A 20,336-nucleotide genomic window follows, 5' to 3' on the forward strand; every position below is an offset into this window, starting at 1 on the left:
TTAATAACTTTTAATTCCATAATTAGAGCAAAGAGACATGACAATATATCATATTTCATAATAAAAAACATTTAAATTAATATTTAACCAAAAATAATTGATCCTGGACAGGTATTTATAGCCCTGTATGTATATGACAATGTATATTACCTGAACAGTTCAGTGTTACAGTGTGATTTGTACAGTTCTGTTCTGGTCCAGTTGGGGTGATACATTCATGGAGGAAGGATTCCTTTCCTTCACAGTGGAAGCCTTTATACCAGATGGGACCTTCTCCTTCACCAAAATGGGCCCCCTTGTGTAGAGCTGAAGGAGCCCCACAGTCCAGCTCCCTACAGACAACCTCAGCATCCTGCCAGTCAAAGTTACCATCACACACTGTAGCCCAGGTATCTCCATCTCTAATCTCCAGTCTCCCAGAGCACTTCTGAGGCCCCCCCACAAGCTGGACCATTGAGAAACCTAACAATGAAGAATGGTTGATTTAAAGAAATCAATCAGATTTGTGGATTAGAAATATAGAAAAGCAGTTTCTGGTTTGTATCGATTTCTTACCTGAACAGATCACTCCAGCATCAAGTACATGAGGACGATAAAGTGACCCTGAAATCATAGTGGCCACTCGAGATGGACACATAGACAGTGTCGGCTCTGATCCATTGCAGGAAACCTTAGTAATCAGCTCCTTCCCAGAACCTTCTCCAAAGTGAGCTCTACCAGGAGTGGCTACAGCAGACCCACAGCTCAGCTCTCTACACACCACTGCAGTGTCATTCATGTCCCAGCCAAACTGGATTATTGTCCCCCACTGTCCTCCACGATTGACCTCTACTGTCCCAGCACAGGGACTCCCTCCCTTCACCAGTCTCACCTCCTCATGTCCTGTAGGTAGAAAAATCAGAGTTTTTGGTTATTTTATCTTCATAGAATATAAGGAATGTAAAACCATTCATGTTAAGATAAGACAGCATATTAAACAATGTGACATTCTCATCACAAGGCCAGTCCCAGGAGCAATTGGGCGGGGGGGGGGGGGGGGGGGTAAGAGTCTTGCTCAGTGGATCAACAAGATTGGAACCAGCAACCTTCCGATGAGAGGCACAGCATCCTAAGCCCCTGAACTGCACGCTGCCTTCTTTGAAAACATGTTATTAATTACCCTTCACTCCTATGGAATTGGCAGTAAATCATCAGGACTGGGTTTTGGCACAGAAGCCCCGATTCAATTTGATTCCGATTCTCAAGCCAATGTTTCGATTTAATCCAATTGGATTCGATCTCAATTTTATGGGAATGGAATATGAAATACGATAGCAGCTGTCGTTTTTTGTTCATGCTTATTTAGCATAAAGGTCACATTTCCTGTTGTTTGGTGTCAAAGTAACACTATAATGTGGTCAGTAGGGCTGGGCGATATGACTGAAAACTGTATCACGATATGAGTGTTTCATATCGGTCGATATCGATAATTATTGACATTTTTTATGACCCATTTAAAATAAAGACCAGGAGAAAAATATATTACATTTAAACATTTTTATTTTAAACATGTCAACAAGCATGGAAAATAAAGTGTTTTTAAAATATGTGCAGTGTTTTGTAAACATAAATAAAACTGACGTAGACTGAGATACATCTGTAATATAAAAAAACAAACCTGATACAGTACAGTAACATTGTTTGAAATATAAAACCTGCAGAAATATGAAAAAGTAACTCTTCAAGTTATTCTTACTCTAATCATACTTGAAGTTGAACTATTCAAGTATATTTTCAGTCCAGGTTTTGTGCTAGGAAAAGACACACATGCAAACACTAACGAGGAAGACGCGATACGTAGGGAGCCGGAACCCGGAAGTGCGCCGTAAACACAGAGAGGAAAGAGAGAAGGGGAAACAAAGACACGGCAGACTCGAAACGAAACACGGGATACGCGAAAAACCGGACAACATGACACATACAAACCGAAAGGATACAGACCTATAACTTAATATTCAGGAGACGGGGGGCGAGCGGCGTTAGGGAAGGGCGAGGCGACCGTCACAGTGATTCACAAAAAACCGGCAGAACTTCCATAAAGCAGTTGTTTTGCTGTGCTACGACCATTTATGACAGCTGCGTTTCCGGTGTTCCGGGCAATTCAGTTTCCCTATGTTTCCCCTGTCGCGCGCTGATTTGTACACGGTTTCGCCGTTGTTTTCATGTCTTTTTACGAAGCTCTTGAGGTAAACAAGCCACATATTTTAAAACATCACATGTTTTTTGTTTTTACTGATAATAAATGAAAGTATTTAATTCGCTGGATAGAGATATTTCTTGATGAAAACGGTATAGTATTGCTTATAAGACTATATTATGCGTGACGAACTACTGTATTCGCATGTAATAATGTACCTGAGTGATTTTCAGACATCCCACATACATATTTGCCTAAATATTAGGAGAAACATTATTTCCTGACATCCAGGATATTTGGTTCCCCACTGTTAAAACAGGTATACAGCAACTCTGGGCCTCGGTACTAATAACAATACAGTATTCACATGTAATAATGTACTTGAGTGATTTTCAGACATTTCACATACCTCTTTGATTTAATATTAGGGGAAACATTATTTCCCGATAGACAGGGGAAACATAGGGAAACCGAATTGCCCAGAACACCTGCACGGATCCAAACTAGCTTCGCAACCTCTGTTTTCTTCCGACGAAGAATAAAAAATATCGAACGTTTTATCGAACACATTTTTTATTGATATCGATCACGTGTCTATCGCGATACATATCGTAATCGTTTTATCGCGCAGCCCTAGTGGTCAGGACCTATAAAAGTTCCTGGTCGAGACAGCACAGGTACTTGTAAACTAGGACCAGGTTCGGGAACTTTAGTGTGAAAGCTATTACTAGATAAGGTCCCATTCACACCTTGCCGTTTTGGGACAAAGAGTGGTAGTGGGGGTAATAAGGATAAAAAAGTCAATAAACTTTTTTAGTACTAACTCCGGACACGGTACTTTCTGTTCAAACTCGAACTACTGGGGAGGTTTTTCCTGCCAAAGCTTGCTGATTGGTTGGTGCTTACAGCAATAGCTTGCTGATTGGTTGACCACAAGCACCGGTGCTAACTTAGAAGTTATGCGAAAGTGCAGAATGAGTAAGTTTTTGGTAATGCACTCACAACAAGGAATCTTACTGCAAATCTATATTATTCCATTATAATTCTAAGATTAGCTACATCAAAAGGGTTGGGGGCAGTTTGCAAATCCTACAGACTATTTGCAAGGTACTAAAACTGTTATGGAAATGAAATTATGGGGAAAAAAATGCATTTTTGTTTGTGCGCAAATGTAGTACTTAAAAAGCAAATTCTTGTCCAATAAATATACTATAAAACAATTTTAAGCTAATTTTGCCAGAAATTTGGCAGTAATTGTTGTGGATGAACAGTACATGGCATGCTAAGATCCCAGGAGAGCTGTAAACACGACGTCCAGGCTGCTAGTCATCCAAGGTAAGTACACAAGGATTAAATATATAAATATAAGTAAATACTGTAAAATCCCGTTATAACGGACTTCAAGGGACCTTGCAAAACAGTCTGTTATATCCAAAGTCCGTTATATCCAGAGTTGCTGCATGCTCACAACACAACTACAGGACACCATTTACTCATGCCACACCCCAGCAGACACACTTGTGGTATAGATTATTATATTGTACATGTAGTAATCCAGCTTTACCTGACTGTTGGAAGTATATATGGCCTACAAGTGGTTATACATGTACGGTACAGTAGTAACCTTGACCTCATTGCTTACTGTATCTCTCCAGCTGCGAGCGACGTCTGCCTGGTGATGGACAGCCACACAGACCAATCAGTGTTGCCTGCTGTTATGCCATGCTTATTTATAGAGCATGACTATTAATAATCCCGACTTTGTTTCTGCGCTGGATGTCACCGGCACGCCACACGCCTTGTAGGCGGAGCCTGCATGTCCGTTATAGCCGAAAAAAACTACAGCTACAGCCTGGGGAGCAAATTGTTTGTCCGTTATGAGCGAAATTCCGTTATATGCGAGTCCGCTATATCCGATGGTTTTTCTGCATGTTCGTAAAGGCGCATGGCTGGGAGCAGTGGACCTCGTACGTTATAGACGATATTCCGTTTTAAGCGAATCCACTATAACGGTATTTTACTGTACATAATGCTTCAAAATAATATACATAACAAAGTCCCAGTGTTGGCATCCTTTCGAGTGAAATACAGCGACACTTCAGACTGTTAGCACATTTTAACTGTGTTTAAGGTAGCTACTAGCTAACGTCAGGTGTCTGTTGACATCAGAGCAACAGTAATGCTAACTAGCAATAGAATCATAAGATGCACTGATGCTTCTTTTGCCTGAGCACCAGAGGGTAAATATTTCACTCGACTGCTAATTTAAGTGGCACCAACATTGAAATCTGCATTGCAATACGGTCCGGTACAACCCTATGTTCTTCTGAACCTGAATTTCTCAACCCAAATGTTCAATTTTTAATTCATGTTCAGGTTAACACAATCAAATTCAGGTAAATAAATTCAAATTCAGATTGCAGTGAGACTGAATTGACGCCATAGAGTTATACATATAATCCCTTTTTCTGACCAAGAGATTGCTTGAAAGTGATCAAAGAAGAGAGGATCTGGCCTCCTATCTGCCAATAAGAGCAGAGGCAGCAGAGAGAAGAAGATGAGGAACAGGCAGCTCCCCATGTTTATCAGGGCAGATCAACCTCCTCCTGTGTGATGTGGAGACGCCAACCTGCACCCTGAGATCTGAGAGCTTCTGCTGAAGGTTCCAGCACCAAGTGAAGACTCAGCCCCCACCAGCCTCAAGCCCACCAATCACACTCAGCCCCCACCAGCCTCAAGCCCACCAATCATACTCAGCTTTGCCTTATTTGACACAGGGCAGGGAACTCTCTAATAGTTCAAACAGGTACAACAACAAATCAGAAGATACCAATGAAGAATTCTCCATACAGTATATACCAAAAACATCTCACATTACCAACACCATCACTAGATAAATATAAGAGGCAAAGACAGGAAATGAGAGACATGGTCACAAAAATTGATGGGCTTCGGAGTAGAGTGGAAATCACAACCAGCTATATGGAAAATGATGTAAATTGATCATGAAAAAAGAAATGAATACTTGCAATTACAATTTTCCTATTTACTACATGCAACCACACTTTCCTTTAGCAAAATATATATATGTACATTATTGTACATTGTCAGATAAAATGCATTTTGGAAAAATTGTTGCATAAGAAAGTCTACAACGTTACCATGAAACCCAGCATCTGCAAGCGTTAGGCTGTTTGAAATTATACATATGATCAAATTACAGATTTAGACTTGTGTCAGACCAAAGCGTGAATAATTATGTACGAAAATTAAATATGGAATAATATCAGATGTTCATTAACATCAGGGACTATTAAATTACTCTATGCACTGTGATATCTGGAAAATCAGACAGTGAGCAGACATTTAACCAAAGGGAAAATTTGTCAAAAACAAGGAGGACACATTTCACAATCTTCCCATATAATTTATGCACCTGTGACTGACCGCAAGACCCCAAAAATCTGACCCCAGCCTCTAATCAAGATCCTGGGTGAATATGGTCCAAGCAGACAGTACTTAGGTTCCTACCTGCTGAGGAGAGCAGAGGCAGCAGAGAGAAGAAGACGAGGAACAGGCAGCTCCCCATGTTTATCAGGGCAGATCAACCTCCTCCTGTGTGATGTGGAGACGCCAACCTGCACCCTGAGATCTGAGAGCTTCTGCTGAAGGTTCCAGCACCAAGTGAAGACTCAGCCCCCACCAGCCTCAAGCCCACCAATCACACTCAGCCCCCACCAGCCTCAAGCCCACCAATCACACTCAGCCCCCACCAGCCTCAAGCCCACCAATCACACTCATCCCCACCAGCCTCAAGCCCACCAATCACAGTCAGCTTTGCCTTATTTGACACCAGGGTAGCAAACTGTCTAATAGCTGAAACAAGAACAATGACAAATCAGAAGACACTGCTGTAGACGTCTCCATATATACCAAGACTGTGTTACTTCCGCGGACACCTCCTACAACCTGAAGACACGACCGGATGCCAATTTAACCTAAAGAGGGGAAAAGACAGAGAAATGACTGTAATGTTAAATATAAATGACACAGGATCAGATACACAGTGACTTACATGCCTGAAGAATCCGGACAATGTTCCTTGTTGAATGTGTTCTGATACTGAACAGATGATGATTACATGCATTTGATTTAATTACTCATAAAATATATATATTTTTTGTTTGCTTGTTTATTTAAATGTCAAAATGGTAATTATATATTGGTCTTGGAGTTCTTATTCAAACTACCGAAACATAGTGATTTTTTGATTAGTAAGAATTAAAATAATGTACATTCAGACTCTACCATAGTAAAAAAAAGTCTCTCCTTTCAAAGAAATCCCTTCAATGGCATATGACAGTTCAAAGTCGTATTTGAACATATTCAAAGGGACAGCCCCCTCCACTGGTCTTGGGAAACGTCAACAAGGACATGGTCCAATGGGCCCATCCATCTTCTGCCCGGCAACCCATGGTGGCCTGCAGTCTATCCCAGGCAGCATGGGGCAGAAACTAGACAGGATTTGGATATTTGGGACTTAATGGGGGAGCCCAGAATAAACCACCACACACAGGACAGACGACACAAGCATCACCCACAAAGAGCTGGCGCGGGATTCAAACCCACAACCCTGGGAGTGTGAGGCTGCAGTGTTAATTACTCAGGCACTGCATGACCTGTAAGCCACATATATACATTATACAGATAAAATAGTCTACTAAGCAAAAGTAAAGAGTGTAATATCCTGACACAGACACTCCATGCTGCCTGAGCACATTCACTCTGTAAATGACGTAACTCTGCCAATGTGACGGCGGCGTTTGCAGCTTCTCTTGTGGATCCAGCAGCGTCTGTCAGCGCTGAGGAGCAGGAGGTCATGCTCTCACTGCAGCGTCTGAGCAGATGAACCAGCTGCCATGCTGCTCATTCTCCTCTGATCTCTGCAGCTTCTCTCTCTCTCTCTCTCTCTCTCTCTCTCTCTCTCTCTCTCTCTCTCCTGTGCATCATAGAGCCGAGTCGTCTTTCCTCCCCACGCCTCCACTCTATACTTCCTCCCCTTAAGCCTGCGGTCTTACGCTGCCTGATGGCACCACGTTCGTTTCTCTCTCAGCTACTGGGGGCTACGATCCACTATCTCTCACTTCCATCTCCTAACTCTCTGCAGGGCAACGTCTCTTTGCATTTTTACAATTTTTTTTCTTCATTTTTTTCAAAGTTACAACTGTGGTTAGCAAGTTTATTTATAATTTTTAGAGCTTCAAGAGATAGTAGTTGTGTGTACTGCAATCACATGACAGTATATCTTAAAATTAAGCAGAATACATGGTGAACACTCCACTTTCAAAGATATCCCTGTATATTAACAAGAAACACATTTTATTTGAAAATACCGGGCAAAATGTGGCATACCAAGGTATAGTGTAAATTGCACAGAAGAGAGAAAGCACAACGTGAACTACATGAACTAAGCACATGAGTCAGATATGTTGACCTGAATGGTATCTAATTTTGCTACCATCGTACCTTCATGTCTAACCAACAGCAAAACACAAAGAAGCGTTTAAGACAGACATGCATATTCATCATTAATTATTGGATGGCAGCTAATCTTACAAAGAATGCATTATTCATGCTGAATTCTTGTTCGAACCGGATATTAGGCTAACCCCTAGAGCTTTACATTTCTCCCTGCAACTGTTTCCAGCTCCATCTAGTGGTCAAGCTACATGAGGTGCATGTATTTCTTTCAAAGTGTTTTTACTTTGTTAATTTCTAAAACATTTAATACTTATCATATTAATACATTTAATGTTTGTGCACAGCGAGCGCGGCAGAAAAAAAGAGAGCTGGGGGTCTGATGTGACCCGCAAGCCGCCAGTTACCCGTCCATGACTTAAGTGCTTGATGGGAGAGTCAACTCCTCGATGTTTTTTTTTTGGCTCATATTCTGTGAACCATAGAGATGGTTGTGTGTCATACCAGCCTATCTGGCACCAACAATCATACCACGTGCAGAGGTACAGGTATCACCTTTAATCACCTTTCTTCCCCATTCTGGTATTTGACCCAGGGTTGTCAATTCATACACATCTGGCGTGACGCTCACACTTTCAGATTCACACAAGACATCTTACGGCAAATCTGTATTATTCCATTATAAACCTAAAAATTAGCTACATCAAAAGACTATTTACAAGTGTGGTAGAAAAATTATAAATCAACCTCTCTGATAACACAGAGAGGCACTTAGAATAAAAGTCTGGACCTCTCAGTTTGGTGAGTAAAGAAAATCTCTTTTATCCCAGCAATTCCAGCAAAGCGCTCCCATCACACTCTGGCACACGGTACCAAGTCACACCCAGCACACAGAGCAACCAGTTGATAAACCATAACTCATAATTCCCAATAAGGACTTGTTTCTGTTTCCTGATTAGTTACAACAAACCAAGTTCAAACGTATAACAAACACAATTCTCCTGCTCTATTGGTTCACCGTAGTAGCAAGGTAAAATCCACCCAACTAACCGCATGCAGCTATCACGAAGCGAGGTCACAGAGTATTCAAAACAATCTCTTCTTGCCTAAGGCCTAAGACATAACAAACCCAATATACCTCCCCTCCCCGGCCTACCAATGTCCAATTTTACTTCCACACAAGGTAACAAAACTGTTATGTGTGCAGAATTGTCTTAAACTGAAAATCTCATGCCTGCCAGCTCACCAAAGTTGGTAACCCGGTTGATGTGAGCATTCATGTTATTGACTGATTACATTGATCGAAATATGGGTGGTTGAACAAGTGTACCTAATAAAGTGGCCAATGAGAAAGGACTTTTGAAATCTATCTATAGTTCGATGTCCTCTGCAAGTTCTTTGCCAACTTACAAACAGATGCTATACGGCTTAGTTACAATTCTAAGCGTCAACAAAAAACTTACTGCTATAGCTTTACTAGATTACAAATCTTGCACATATATTGGTAACCTGTCTGCCCCAAACTGGTTAAAAATTAGATCTCCATTTGAAAAATATTACTGAAATCAAGGAGCTATGTCTGATCATTTACTAAGCTGTTGATATTGCGCCTTCGCTGGGAAGCAGATGAGGAGGACACTGCAGTCCCCTACAGACGGCTCCCAAGTTCGATACAATGTTTCTGAATTGCACATTTGTTTAATGTCCTTGCAGCATCTACTTTTTGAGCATTTAACTATTCTGTTTACTTATTATATACATACAGGGGCATAGATAGAAATTCTGCCCGCCTGTTTGAGGTATATAAAGATATCTGCAATTTCTGCAATCAGTGCATGACCTTTTGGAGGAACTGAGGCTTGTGCACAGCTCCTGTAGACGTGAACACGTTTTCTTTTCTTTTTTTCTCCAGAATTTTTCTAATTTGCTTACATTTGTTTATACGTGCTGTTGATCGAAAGCAAGTAACTAAACATAGACGATGTCAGCCAGGATTGTGTTTACACGCTTTAAGTCCAGGATTAATTTTTCTAAGCATGCAGTAGTTTTGCGGGGATTCTGGAAATCTGGAGGTCTGTCATATCAGGTGTGTCGGTAAGTGTTGATTAAAAAGTACTTCCGAAGTTCGGTTTTGTTTAAATGCTGTTTTTTAATTAAGGACAAGCTCTTTGTCTTATAGAACTTTATTTTATTTGATTGCTTCATGATAAACTAGGGTGTAAATATCAATATAACAACTCAACTGAGCCACGTGATTTATGATTTTAACAATTATGAACGTCTGCATTTTGTTTGCATGTTTGCATTTTTGTTTGCATGTTTGCATTTTTGTTTGTCTCTTATGTGTTTACACTTCTGTGGACTATTTGTAATAATATTTAGTCTCTAGTCTCTTTTTAGTCTTGAGTCTCTTTCAGTTTGAAATTCATTGACAGAATTAAAAGTCTAAAGAATCTAGGCATGGTCAGGTGAGGTGTTTACCAGCACTCAAACCCTGCATTTGTGTGGGGCCAATGCATTTACCCAGTGCTGTGTGGCACTGGGGCACCACCAACACACCCACCTCCCATATTAATGTTAATAAATCTTTATGCATAGTGTGAATTTTACACTTAGTGACTGTATGTGACCCTTCACATATCACATGCTTGGAGACTAAGTTAAACATTTCTGCTCCTACCCCCCTCTCAGGACCCTACATGTGGACACCCCCCCCTGCATACCCACGGTCACCACCAGCTACGTGCATGGCACCTCCACCATCTCCCTCCTCTCCTGCACCGTGCCCCAGGCCCTGCAGGCCACAGTGGACCGCTGGCCGGATCGCGAAGCCGTGGTGTTCATGAAGGATGGCATCCGGAAGACCTTCGCACAGTTCCAGCAGGACGTGAGTTTCCGGATCTGTCTGTGTCAGAACTCCACGGCCAACCCTCTGGTTTTCAAGATTAAGCTACATTTTTGGTGGGGAGCATCATAACTATGTCGGCACTTGCAGATAACATTTTAAATTTGTTTTGATTTAACTTCGTATCTTTACGCCCATCATGATTATAGGTCATGTTAGGTTAGAGCAATTTCTTGGAGGGAAATTCTTGAAAATGTACCAGCATGAGAATTGCTGAGCTGTTGAATTAATGGGTTCTTCACATTGTCTTCAAACCTGTGGCCCAAGGAGAGCTCAGGAAGTTTGCAGAAACATACGATGAAGAAGAACAGTAGATGCTTTTATCCAAGGTAAAAGGACTTTTGGGAATACAGGGTCAGTCGGAACCCTGTAATTAGGGTTAAGGGCCATACTCAAGGGCCCAACAGGTACATCACTCTGCCAGTTTCAGGATTTGAACCTGTGACCTTCTACGTCACCCTAACTCAGTGGGCCACACACAGAAATAGCAAACTTATGTGATACATTGCAGCTGTAGTCCAACACTTTAATTTTTTGCTTTTTTAATCACTTATGCACAACAATGAACTGTTTCCAAGACCTTAAAACTGGGCTTTCAAATGGGGTTACATCTCATAAACCATCTGTGTTCCCTCTTTTGTACGCCCCTACTGTCCCAAGATTACTGTGGAGCCACAAATATGGGTGACACTTTTCTAGAAGCCTTTTTAGAATGATTACCAGTAGCTGATTGCAGTCCAAAAACAATATTTCCCATCTGCCTTTCACAGTGGTCGTATCGTGTTGAGCTGGGCATGTAGGGAATTGTCATTGTCTTGACCTCCTCCAGTGAACAATGACATGCTACATATTAGGTCGCAGATATTTACATGCAGCGTGCACCTGATCTGCCTTTACTGGCATCTCAGTGCATTTCTTGACAAGCAGATGGTGAATAATGACTAACATTAGGCCACACACACAATATACTGGATTTGTAGGAACAGTCATATTTGACTTCAGACCTTAGAACTGGCATCATTAGTAGCTGTTAACCATTCATTTGCACAAGTTTATAGGGCTGAAATAGTTAAACAATTACCCTGCCCTTCCTGTTATGGTAACGAGGTGTAAGGTACCTTTCTGAGCTGCGTTGTCATTTCAGAAGAGCCTGTAGTAGCACAACAAAGTAAAAATATGATAATTTTCACAAGGTAAAATGAGAAAATCAGCCCTGCCCAGTATAGTACCCTCTGTGACTCGCTGCTGAATCGTGATTGGTGTGTTGTTCTTAACTGGCAAATATTTACTGATTTTGATTATTTCTTGGTTGTCTGAAATCGCTGACTCCAGTACCTTCCAGGGGGAGTGGTGGGCCCCAAGTCCAGGGCAGGATTAAATATACACTAAAATGCAGGTTATACCCATAATGCTTTATCATCAGATGACTCTAGATTTCTGGCCCATTGTTTGGCTTGGGTGAACAGAAGTGGCTACCTTATATTTTGCGGTGATAAACTTCCACGCAGCCTCTAAATTGAGTCAATCAGGAACGCCATGTTGAATGGGCTACAGTGATCACACAAGCTGAGTCTCTGAGCTTATGAGCTGATTCTCTGAGGTGAGACATTCGGCTGAACCGAGACGCCAGGCCAGGTTGACCGACCAAGCAGATGCTGCTAGTTTGTAACCATCCTTCAGTCCCTAAAGCAAGACCAAACTGGACACATTGTTTCCGTAAATTTGCATTATCGGCCAAAGGTGAATCCTTGTGCATCATCACAAACCTGTAACAAATGAGATTAGTTAGAGTTAGGAAGAGCCTAGAACTAGTCAGAACAAGCTACATTTTCTGGAGATAACAAAAAGATTTATAAACAATTTTTAAATTATATAAATTGGAGTCAGATTTAAGTAGGTTTAGTCTTAAACGATAAGTAACTTTTCAGGAGAGCTTAGGAGTACTTACATGTATTCAGGGCTTACAGCTGGCCAATTAGATTCCGTCATTAGGTCAATGGGCAGCTCCTTATAGTAGGATTTTGGTTGGCTTTAGGGTTGGGGTTAGGATTAGGGTTGGGGTTAGGGTTAGGCATGTCTTTAGTGTTAGAGTTGGCTTTAGGTTTACAGATAGAGTTACGGTTAGGGAACATTAGGACTTGAATCAGCTACCTTACACTACATAGCTATCATGCTACTGCTGCCTGATCGGTAGGTGGACCAGGCAGCTGCTGGCCTACTGGCTCTGGGGCTGAAGAAGGGTGACAAGCTCGGCATGTGGGGGCCGAACATTTACGAGTGGATCCTGTTTCAATTTGCCACAGCGAAGGCTGGAATCGTGCTGGTGAGTTCCCACACTCCTCCAGGACCTGTGCACCTGTGGGTCAAAACACTTTGAATGGAAATTCCACTGTAATACAAGCTTGGCTGTAATTTAAGTTATTCTGAAAGGCCTGTCAGAATAGATTCTTCTCTGGTCCTGATATACTATCTGTAGGAACACTGCCACAGAATGCAGTTGGACATTTATAATCCTCAATAATCAGGTGTCAATTAACAAATGATCCTGAATACAAGAGTCACGCACTCAAACTAGTGCATTTGCACATTCTTGTAATCTCTCTGCAGGTGTCTGTGAACCCAGCCTATCAGCTGCAGGAGGTGGAGTTTGCGCTGAGGAAGGTGAGTGGGGAAACACAGGGTGGGACTGTGGAGATCTTTGGACTCTCTATGAGTTTATGAGAGTCTGGGCTTATAGCAGAACCCCAGCTGGGCAGCTAAAAGGCATCGTTTCCAGAAAAGCACCATGAAAATCTCACTGGCTGATGTCACCGGTGGTCCCGTGGCTGCAGGTACAGTGCAACGCAGTGGTGTGCCCGACCCAGTTCAAGACCCAGAAGTACTACGAGATGCTGAAGAAGATCTGCCCGGAGATGGAGACGGCCAGGCAAGGAATCTTCAAGAGTGCCAGGTACTGCACACGGGATGCTGACTCCTCACTCTTCTCACCCTCGTGTCCGAACATATTCAGCAGATGGTTGTAGTGGATGATGCAAACACAGCAAAGCAAGAAGACAACATGCAAAAGGAAGAGCCAACATTGGCCAGTTGTGACATGCTAACTCCAATAGTAATAACACTGCATTTATGGATAGTACTGTATGTGATCAGGCACATTTACATTTGTTTATTTAGCAGATGCTTTTGTCCAGCGAATGAGGATTGCAGAGCAGGGTCAGACAGTGTCCCTGGAGCAATTAGGTTTAAGGCTCTTGCTCAAAGATCCAATGGTAACATTGTGGGATTTGAACCAACACCCTTCTGGTCCTAACTCGCAGAGCCACATACCTCCGACAGAGACACTGGCAAGCCTGGGTTAGACAGACCATGTGTGAATCAACCCCACCACGTGATTCATTGTCCCAGGCTGTCGGACATGCGTATGGTGGTCTTGACTGACAGCCGCCAGCCGGGGGCGCTTCACATGGACGACGTCTTACAGGCAGGGGGCAGTGAGGAGCTGAAGGAGCTGGAGGCCCTGCAGAAGAAGCTGTCCTGCGACGATCCCATCAACATCCAGTTCACATCGGTACCCCTGTTGCCGTAGGAAAAGGGAATCTGTAGGGGCAGGGGGTCCTGGGCGGGTTTATAGAGATAAGATAAACTTTATTGATCTCAGGGGGAATTTTGTGTGCATACAGCAGCAAGGTGTGTAAAGTAGTTTTATGAGTAGATAACTGAGTAATCCTAACCTAAGGCATTACAGTTGAAAATTATACCGATTTATTCTTTTCCATAGTCCTGCAAATGTGTAATATGATTAAGAGTGAAGCCCTTATCATCTTATATATGCATATTTTTTTGAAATTATGATTTACATTCACAGACATATTCTGCATGAGTATTATACTTTAATGACTCATCATGCATAGGTTGTTGATTAGTCATGCCTGTGTGTCTCTGTTCACAGGGAACAACCGGGAATCCGAAAGGTGCCGCTTTGTCTCACCACAACATCATCAACAACTCCTACTTCATTGGTCGACGCATCGGGTTCGACTGGCGGGTAGATCTCTTATTTACGTTTACGCCCCCGTGAAGCCTAGTCAAGTTGCACGGAAGCCTCTGGGCCTCCCTTGACCTTTTGACCCCTTGACCCCTTGTCGCCCCAGCCTCAGGTCAGAGTGTGTGTGCCGGTGCCCCTGTACCACACCTTCGGTGCCGTCTGCGGGGGCATGTGCATGGCGGTACATGGGGTGACACTTGTCTTCCCGTCGCCTGGGTACGATGGACGCGCCAACCTGGAGGCCATTGAGAAGGAGAGGTGAGCCCAGCAGCTGCTGGCCGGTGTGGACTCAACTGGGGAACTGATGTTGCATTGCCAATATTATCAAGGATCAACGTCAAAGTCAAACTGGCATCTCTGTGGATCACCGTTACTGAGTTTATAGTTGTGTTAGATTCGATGATGCTTCCATCAGCCATGATTTGTATGGATGTCTCTATATTTGCTGAATTAGTGGTGGCCAACAAAAGTAAAATACGGTAACTGACTCTCTAATAAAATCTGAGTTATGACCGAAATTGGGTCTATTAAGTTTCACACAAAATGCGACATGAAAAAAATAACACAAATTTGTTAGGGCCCAATGAATGATTTTTCAAATTTTATTTTCTTCCAAATTCAGTTTTTTTTTTCAGATTAATTTTGATCTTTTTCGGATTTTGTTTTATTTTTAACCAATATTTGCCTGAAAAACTTCAGCTACAGACAAAGAATCGTAAACTTTTTTCTTGTTTTATTCATACTGCTGACACATTTGGCATAGTCTAAAGATTAAGCACTTTCAAAAGTCCTCAAGGCAAATATACAATTTATACCAGGGAATAAAGGAAATGAAATGACCATGTCTAGCTTGTAGGCGTAAATAATGGTCTGCTTTGGAACTTAAAATGGAATTTATCAAAAATGTATCAAAATTTATGCACTTTGTAACTTAAAATGGAATTTATCAAAAGACTCCTTCCTTTTAAAAAGCCTGGTTATGCCTACTGCAAGGGTATTTTATACTATGTATTTATACAAAATTCATCTAATACCGACACAATATCTGCAAATTCCATGATTCCGCTATTATAAGTAAGTAAATGCCATTTTCATGCCTCAATTCCATGATTTTGTCTGCATTTTCTGCATCATTGAAAAAAAGTGTAAACTATGAATAGAAAACATGATATATGAGACAATGCGACTTTGTCGGACTTGGTATGCAAGCCTTCAAAGAAATACATTTCTTCGTTTGTACAAAAAAAAATCTAGCTTTGTGTGAAATGGCCTTTAGTCTCTGTTTTACCTCTCGACAAAATATTTCACTCAGTTTTGATGAAAGCAGAAAACCAAGGCAAGACACCCTTTCTATTCCGTTTCAGTATTAACGTGGTTACTGTGTTTTGCCTCAGGGGGACAGCGTGTTTCTCTGCTATTACTGTATCACTGAATGAATGAATTGTATTCAGTGTGTGACCTGCATCTTGGACCACACCCAGGTGCACCTTCGTTTTCGGCACTCCCACCATGTACATCGACATGCTGGGCCAGTATGACCAGAACAAGTATGACCTGTCATCTCTGGAGGCTGGTGAGAGCCGCAGGGGTGGGACATGGGGCGGGGCGTGGGGGCGGGGCATGAGGGCAGGGCATGGGGGTGGGGCATGGGGGCAGGGGCGTGGGGGTGGGGGCGGGGCATGAGGGCAGGGGGGTGGGGCATGGGGGCGGGGCATGGGGGCGGGGCATGGGGGCAGGGCATGGGGGCGGGGTATGAGGGCAGGGGCGTGGGGGCGGGGCACGAGGGCGGGGTATAGGGTGTGGGGGCGGGGCACGAGGGCGGGGTATAGGGTGTGGGGGCGGGGCACGAGGGCGGGGTATAGGGTGTGGGGGCGGGGCACGAGGGTGGGGGGTGGGGCATGGGGCGGGGCATGAGGGCGGGAGAGGCGTGTCTCAGAATCACTCTTCATGTCCTGTTGTACCGCTTTACAATTTGGAATGCACAATTGTGAATTTCGTGATCACTGATAATATGATTAATAATTTAGCCTTTTTGTTTTTAGTTGTACAACCCACTCAATTTTTTCCACGTTATATTTTATGGTTCAAACAATCATTCAAGCATGTGCTTTGTAACCTTACAGTGCCTCTCAGAACTGACCTGCTTAGCTTCTCAGGGAATGTCACTGAGTAGCTTGGTACAGATTTTGAATTTCAGCAGGACAAGGTCACTGTGTGGAAATTACCAATTACAGGAATAATGGGTGGATCTCCATGTCCTGCTGAAGTCATGAAGAAAGCCATGAATATCATGAATATCAAGGAACAGGTGGTGAGCAAGAAAATAACTTTGCTCTTGTAGGGAGGGAATTTGGCAGTTTTGTTGTTCTGTTTAGTTATGGGATGTTTATAATTCCTATTGTTATTACAGTGTATTCTACGCTATTCTTATTCATGTTTAATAGCATAATAAAGAGACATGATGTGTGTAACAGGGTCAGACCAGGGGCAGTGACATGCCTGTCATTTTCAACAGTTCTTAAACCCCCCCCCCCCCCCCATCCCCCCTTCCATTTCCTGCCAAAGGCTATTGGAGCAACTTATTCCTCCATTTAGGTTGTAACTGAGGCAACAAGAGGGAGAGGGAGGCGTACACTTTATGCTAAAGAACATGGACTAAGGATGTATATATGGGTGTATATACTGTATGTGTGGTAGCAGGCGGTTATTACCTTTGTTTCAAAGTGTGCTATAGTTGTAATATACTGTAGGTAATATACAGGGTGTCTATAAAGTCTCTTTACAATTTCAAAAATGTATTACAAAGGCAATTGATGAGATATCTTCAGCAGGTCACTGTAGCTGATGCATGGCCTGACGCGTGTGAATGGCCTCTATTAGCTTTAGTGATAGCAACAGAAACACTCCAAATAATCCAAAACATAACCAATTGAAATGCAAGGTATTACAAAAATACACACAGGATTTCTCCCAATTCTGGTGGCATCTAGTCCTTCTAGATGAAGCTATTTTCCCAGTATCATCTCTAGAAAGACAAACCAGGGGTCTACTTGAATCATTTTGTTCTTTTTTTCCCTCCCTTGTCTAAAGTGAAGTATAAAAACAGAAAGTAAAAAATAAAGTACAGTTTTTCTCTTATTTTTATCTCTATTTTCTGACGTCGGTTTTATTTTGGTCTTTGTACATTTTACCACATTTACATTCATCAGCACCTTGAGACTGCTGTACTCTACAAATGGATTTTACTTACTTACTTACATTGTTGAGTCAATAGTTGAGCACCTCAAATTAAAAGTAGCAGATATACACAGACCCAATATTTTAAAAAAGTTCATAAGCGTCTTGATTAACCTGAAATGATATTTGCAGCAGTAATACAGTGTGTGCACAGATGGTGACGTATCACTCCTCATTGTGTGTGTCTGTCAGATTGCCTACGGCACCACGGAGAACAGCCCTGTGACATTCCTCAGCTTCCCCCGGGACAACCTAGAGCAGAAGACCAAGACCGTCGGCTGTGTCATGCCCCATGTGGAGGTATGCCACACTGTGTCTATTTGTTGATTTCCAGTTCGGCCTGCAATGGTGTTGGTGCAAAGGATTGTGGGTGTTTTTCATTTTATCAGGCCAAAATCATAAACCCCGTGTCTGGGGAGGTCGTACGTCTTGGAGAACCAGGAGAGCTGCTGGTAAGGGGCTATTGTGTGATGCTGGAATACTACAATGACGATGCGAAAACGCAGGAGGTCATCGGGAAGGACCGCTGGTACAGGACCGGGTGAGTAAGGCCAAGAACCACACCGGCCAGCTGGAACTTCGACCCAGAATTCCTCTGGGCAGAGTGTGACACAGCAAAGCACCTTTAAATTAACGCTGAGCTGTGTAGCAAACCTGGTTACTTCACGCTAACGCCATGCGTCCCTCCCAACACAGGGACATCGCGAGCATGGACCAGTTCGGGTACTGCCGCATCGAGGGCCGCATGAAGGACATGATCATCCGTGGTGGGGAGAACATCTACCCAGCTGAAATCGAGCAGTTTCTGCATAAACACCCCAAAGTGCAGGAGGCACAGGTGAGATGTGTGCCCTGGGGAGTGGGTTAGCATGTTTACATGGAAGATGCTGGGAGCAGCCAATCCAGAAGCAGGTGAGAGAGGCACCGTCACATGGTCGATGATGTCACTGATGTGGGGGGGTAGGTGGTCGGGGTGAAGGATGAAAGGATGGGAGAAGAGGTGTGTGCATGCATCAAGCTGAAGGAAGGTGAGGACTGTACCCCAGAAGACATCAAAGCCTACTGCAAGGGTCAGGTGAGAGAGTACCCACAATGCACCTGGTCTTCAATGAGGATTATTCATTATCACCTGTTACGCTGGTGTGAGGTTCCGTAAAGGGAGATATTTATTGGCTTGTACGTTTTTGCCATGTGAGAATACTATACTTTCGTAGCATGTAAATGTAAATTGATTTACTGTTTTTTATCTCGTCAGATTGCCCATTTTAAGATCCCCCGCTATATAGTGTTTGTTCAGGAATATCCAGTCACAGTCACAGGAAAGGTATGACCGTTTTACCCAAATAAGTATTACAATAATAATAGAGTTGTTGCCGTCGGGGATGCCCGGCCATTTTCAGCACTGCACAGGAGGACATATCGCCCTTCTCTGCTTCCTCTTTCAGATTCAGAAGAACAAACTGCGTGCGCAGATGGAGAAGAAGCTGGAGCTGTAAGGCGGGCGGCGAGTCTGAGAGAGAGGAAGAGAGGCGACTACAGGAGGTGGAGCAGCGGTGCCTCTCGCGCTCTGCAGCTCTGCGTTACGGCAGACGGGGGACGCAGGATCCCCGGAGGGCGTCAAGCCTGCATGCGGAGGGGCATCCTCAGCCATCATTATTATAGTATTACAGTATATTACATTACTGTTGTATGAGTATTGTGATGATTTATATATTTTGTACTACGCACACTTACCCACTTTTTATGGTACTGACTGGAGACTTTTCAGCCAGAATACTTAGACTTGTTACTTATCAATAATATAAAATTTTTAATGAATTTGTAAAAACAGTAAACCATGTGTTGATTATTAAAACTAAGATTTCCAGTAATAGTACATTTTAAATGCAATTTTTCAGTAAAACAGGTAGTAGTTAAAATTCTAGTATTCTAGTAAATTGTTTTTTTTTTGCAGCGTCTCCCCCAGTGGTAGCCTGTGGTAATGCATCCTTCCCATGTCGTTCCCCAGTTCCGGAACCATGAAGCCATGTATAACATTGCACTTTTATGTTGATGGCTGCATTTAAAGGTTGACGCATCATGCTAAAGGATAAAGAATGAAATGCTCTTAGTAGTTGTTTTTTTAGTTTCCAAACAAACATACCTCTTGGCCTAATACTGGCCTGGTAGTAAAACACAGTCAACTCAATAACTTTCAAAGACTTCTTGTATTAGTGATTATCAAAGTCATGAAAGAGGGTAGATCTACAAAAATTAAATTAAGATCATTACAATAAAAACTAGACTACTTGCCTGCTTTTTAATTTCTTTATATAAGATATTAACAGCTTAAACAACTGATTCTAAATAATACTGTACATGATCTTACATCATATACTTTACATCATAAACGCCTCTGGATGCACGCCATAGACTGGAGAATGGTCTGGCTGCAGAGCACTGGGCGACCTCCACTAGTAGGACTCTACGGTGGGGCTGGAAATCACATGAACTCC

The 20,336-nt window shown here is 42.7% G+C and overlaps 1 protein-coding gene across 1 annotated transcript; it reads left to right on the plus strand.

Annotated features, from left to right (window-relative positions):
• Window positions 1-9,275: 9,275 nt before the first annotated feature.
• Window positions 9,276-20,131, plus strand: LOC111849153 (medium-chain acyl-CoA ligase ACSF2, mitochondrial-like). The gene is made up of 16 exons (XM_072704562.1): window positions 9,276-9,748; window positions 10,346-10,541; window positions 12,754-12,882; window positions 13,167-13,220; window positions 13,391-13,509; window positions 13,965-14,127; window positions 14,509-14,604; window positions 14,711-14,862; window positions 16,086-16,177; window positions 16,839-16,915; window positions 18,034-18,141; window positions 18,231-18,382; window positions 18,538-18,679; window positions 18,806-18,916; window positions 19,097-19,165; window positions 19,287-20,131. The coding sequence occupies exons 1-16, from the start codon at window positions 9,636-9,638 to the stop codon at window positions 19,335-19,337; spliced, it is 1,824 nt and encodes a 607-aa protein (XP_072560663.1). The 5' UTR covers window positions 9,276-9,635; the 3' UTR covers window positions 19,338-20,131.
• The last annotated feature ends 205 nt before the right edge of the window (window positions 20,132-20,336 follow it).

This window comes from Paramormyrops kingsleyae, chromosome 22, assembly GCF_048594095.1.
Source record: "Paramormyrops kingsleyae isolate MSU_618 chromosome 22, PKINGS_0.4, whole genome shotgun sequence".
Classification (NCBI taxonomy): Eukaryota; Metazoa; Chordata; class Actinopteri; order Osteoglossiformes; family Mormyridae; genus Paramormyrops; species Paramormyrops kingsleyae.